Source organism: Dendrobium catenatum, unplaced genomic scaffold (genome assembly GCF_001605985.2).
Source record: "Dendrobium catenatum unplaced genomic scaffold, ASM160598v2 original_scaffold_247099, whole genome shotgun sequence".
NCBI classification, from domain to species: Eukaryota; Viridiplantae; Streptophyta; class Magnoliopsida; order Asparagales; family Orchidaceae; genus Dendrobium; species Dendrobium catenatum.
Genome location: NW_021565505.1, coordinates 588 through 1,544, shown reverse-complemented (window position 1 = coordinate 1,544; position 957 = coordinate 588). Strand labels below are relative to the sequence as shown.

The 957-nt window shown below is 36.7% G+C and overlaps 1 protein-coding gene across 1 annotated transcript; it reads left to right on the top strand.

Moving 5' to 3' along the window:
• Positions 1-100: 100 nt before the first annotated feature.
• LOC110101479 (WEB family protein At1g75720) lies at positions 101-550 on the top strand (the record flags this gene model as incomplete). The annotated part of the gene is given in 1 exon segment (XM_020829395.2): positions 101-550. A coding segment is annotated over 1 exon segment (241 nt), but the record flags the coding sequence as incomplete, so codon positions are not given.
• Between the last annotated feature and the right edge of the window lie 407 nt (positions 551-957).

The window sequence follows — 957 nt, the reverse complement described above, 5'->3', positions numbered from 1 at the left end:
AAACGGTAAACTACCTCAACTCTCTCATTCAAGAGCTCGAGAAGACAAAGATTGAACTAAAGCAACTGAAAGCTAGACAAAGAGAAATGACTATGGACTTGGAGATTGAGAAAATCAAGTTTGTAGAGAATTCAATGCCTATTCTCAACCAAGTTTCAGAATTTCAGAGCAAGAAATATGCCAAGTTCAACAATCCACCATCTTCAGGGCGGTTCTTAAGCTCTGAACATCTCCTTTCAGATAGGCAAGTACCGGAAATAAGAAAGAAGAATAAAAACAAGAGGGCATTGCTTCCTATGATAGCTTCTATGTTTTCTAATAAGAAAGGTTGCAGATATTAAGGGTCAATGACAAGCTCACTAAGTGTAAGGATCAGCTCAGAGATTTGAATAATTCTTGTGTCTGAAGCAAGAAAAAATAATCATCTTTATGTTTTCATCTTATAATGTGTATCTAAGCTAAATTTTCTGTTTTTAAGAGAATGTAGTGTGCTTATTTCTTCATCTGTTGCTTTTGTAAAATGGTGGAAGTTGACGTTAAAATTAGTTTCTTGCAGGAAATTGTTTCAGAAGTTCCTAAATTGTTGAGTGCACAATCTGATTCTTGCTTTGTTCTAGTGGAAACTTAGATGCTAATTATATATATATTCTATGATGCTTAGCAAATGCTTGTCTCTCCCTTTATTGATCAAGGTATCAAAGATTCCTAACTTATTTAGTAAAGATGAATCACCCGGCTCAGAGCATTCGTTCTTCTTTGTAACTAAGAGTGTCAATATTTGACACGACCCAACAATTCGACACGAACCCAAGCCGAATATTCTGGTTTAGGGTCAACCTGATCACGAAATGGTTTGGGTTTGGGTTCAACAAATTGACCCGTTTTAAAAATCAGGTCGGGTTGACCCAGAAACCCGAAATTGACCGGTTTTTTCCGAAGCCCCATTCTAACCCGGAA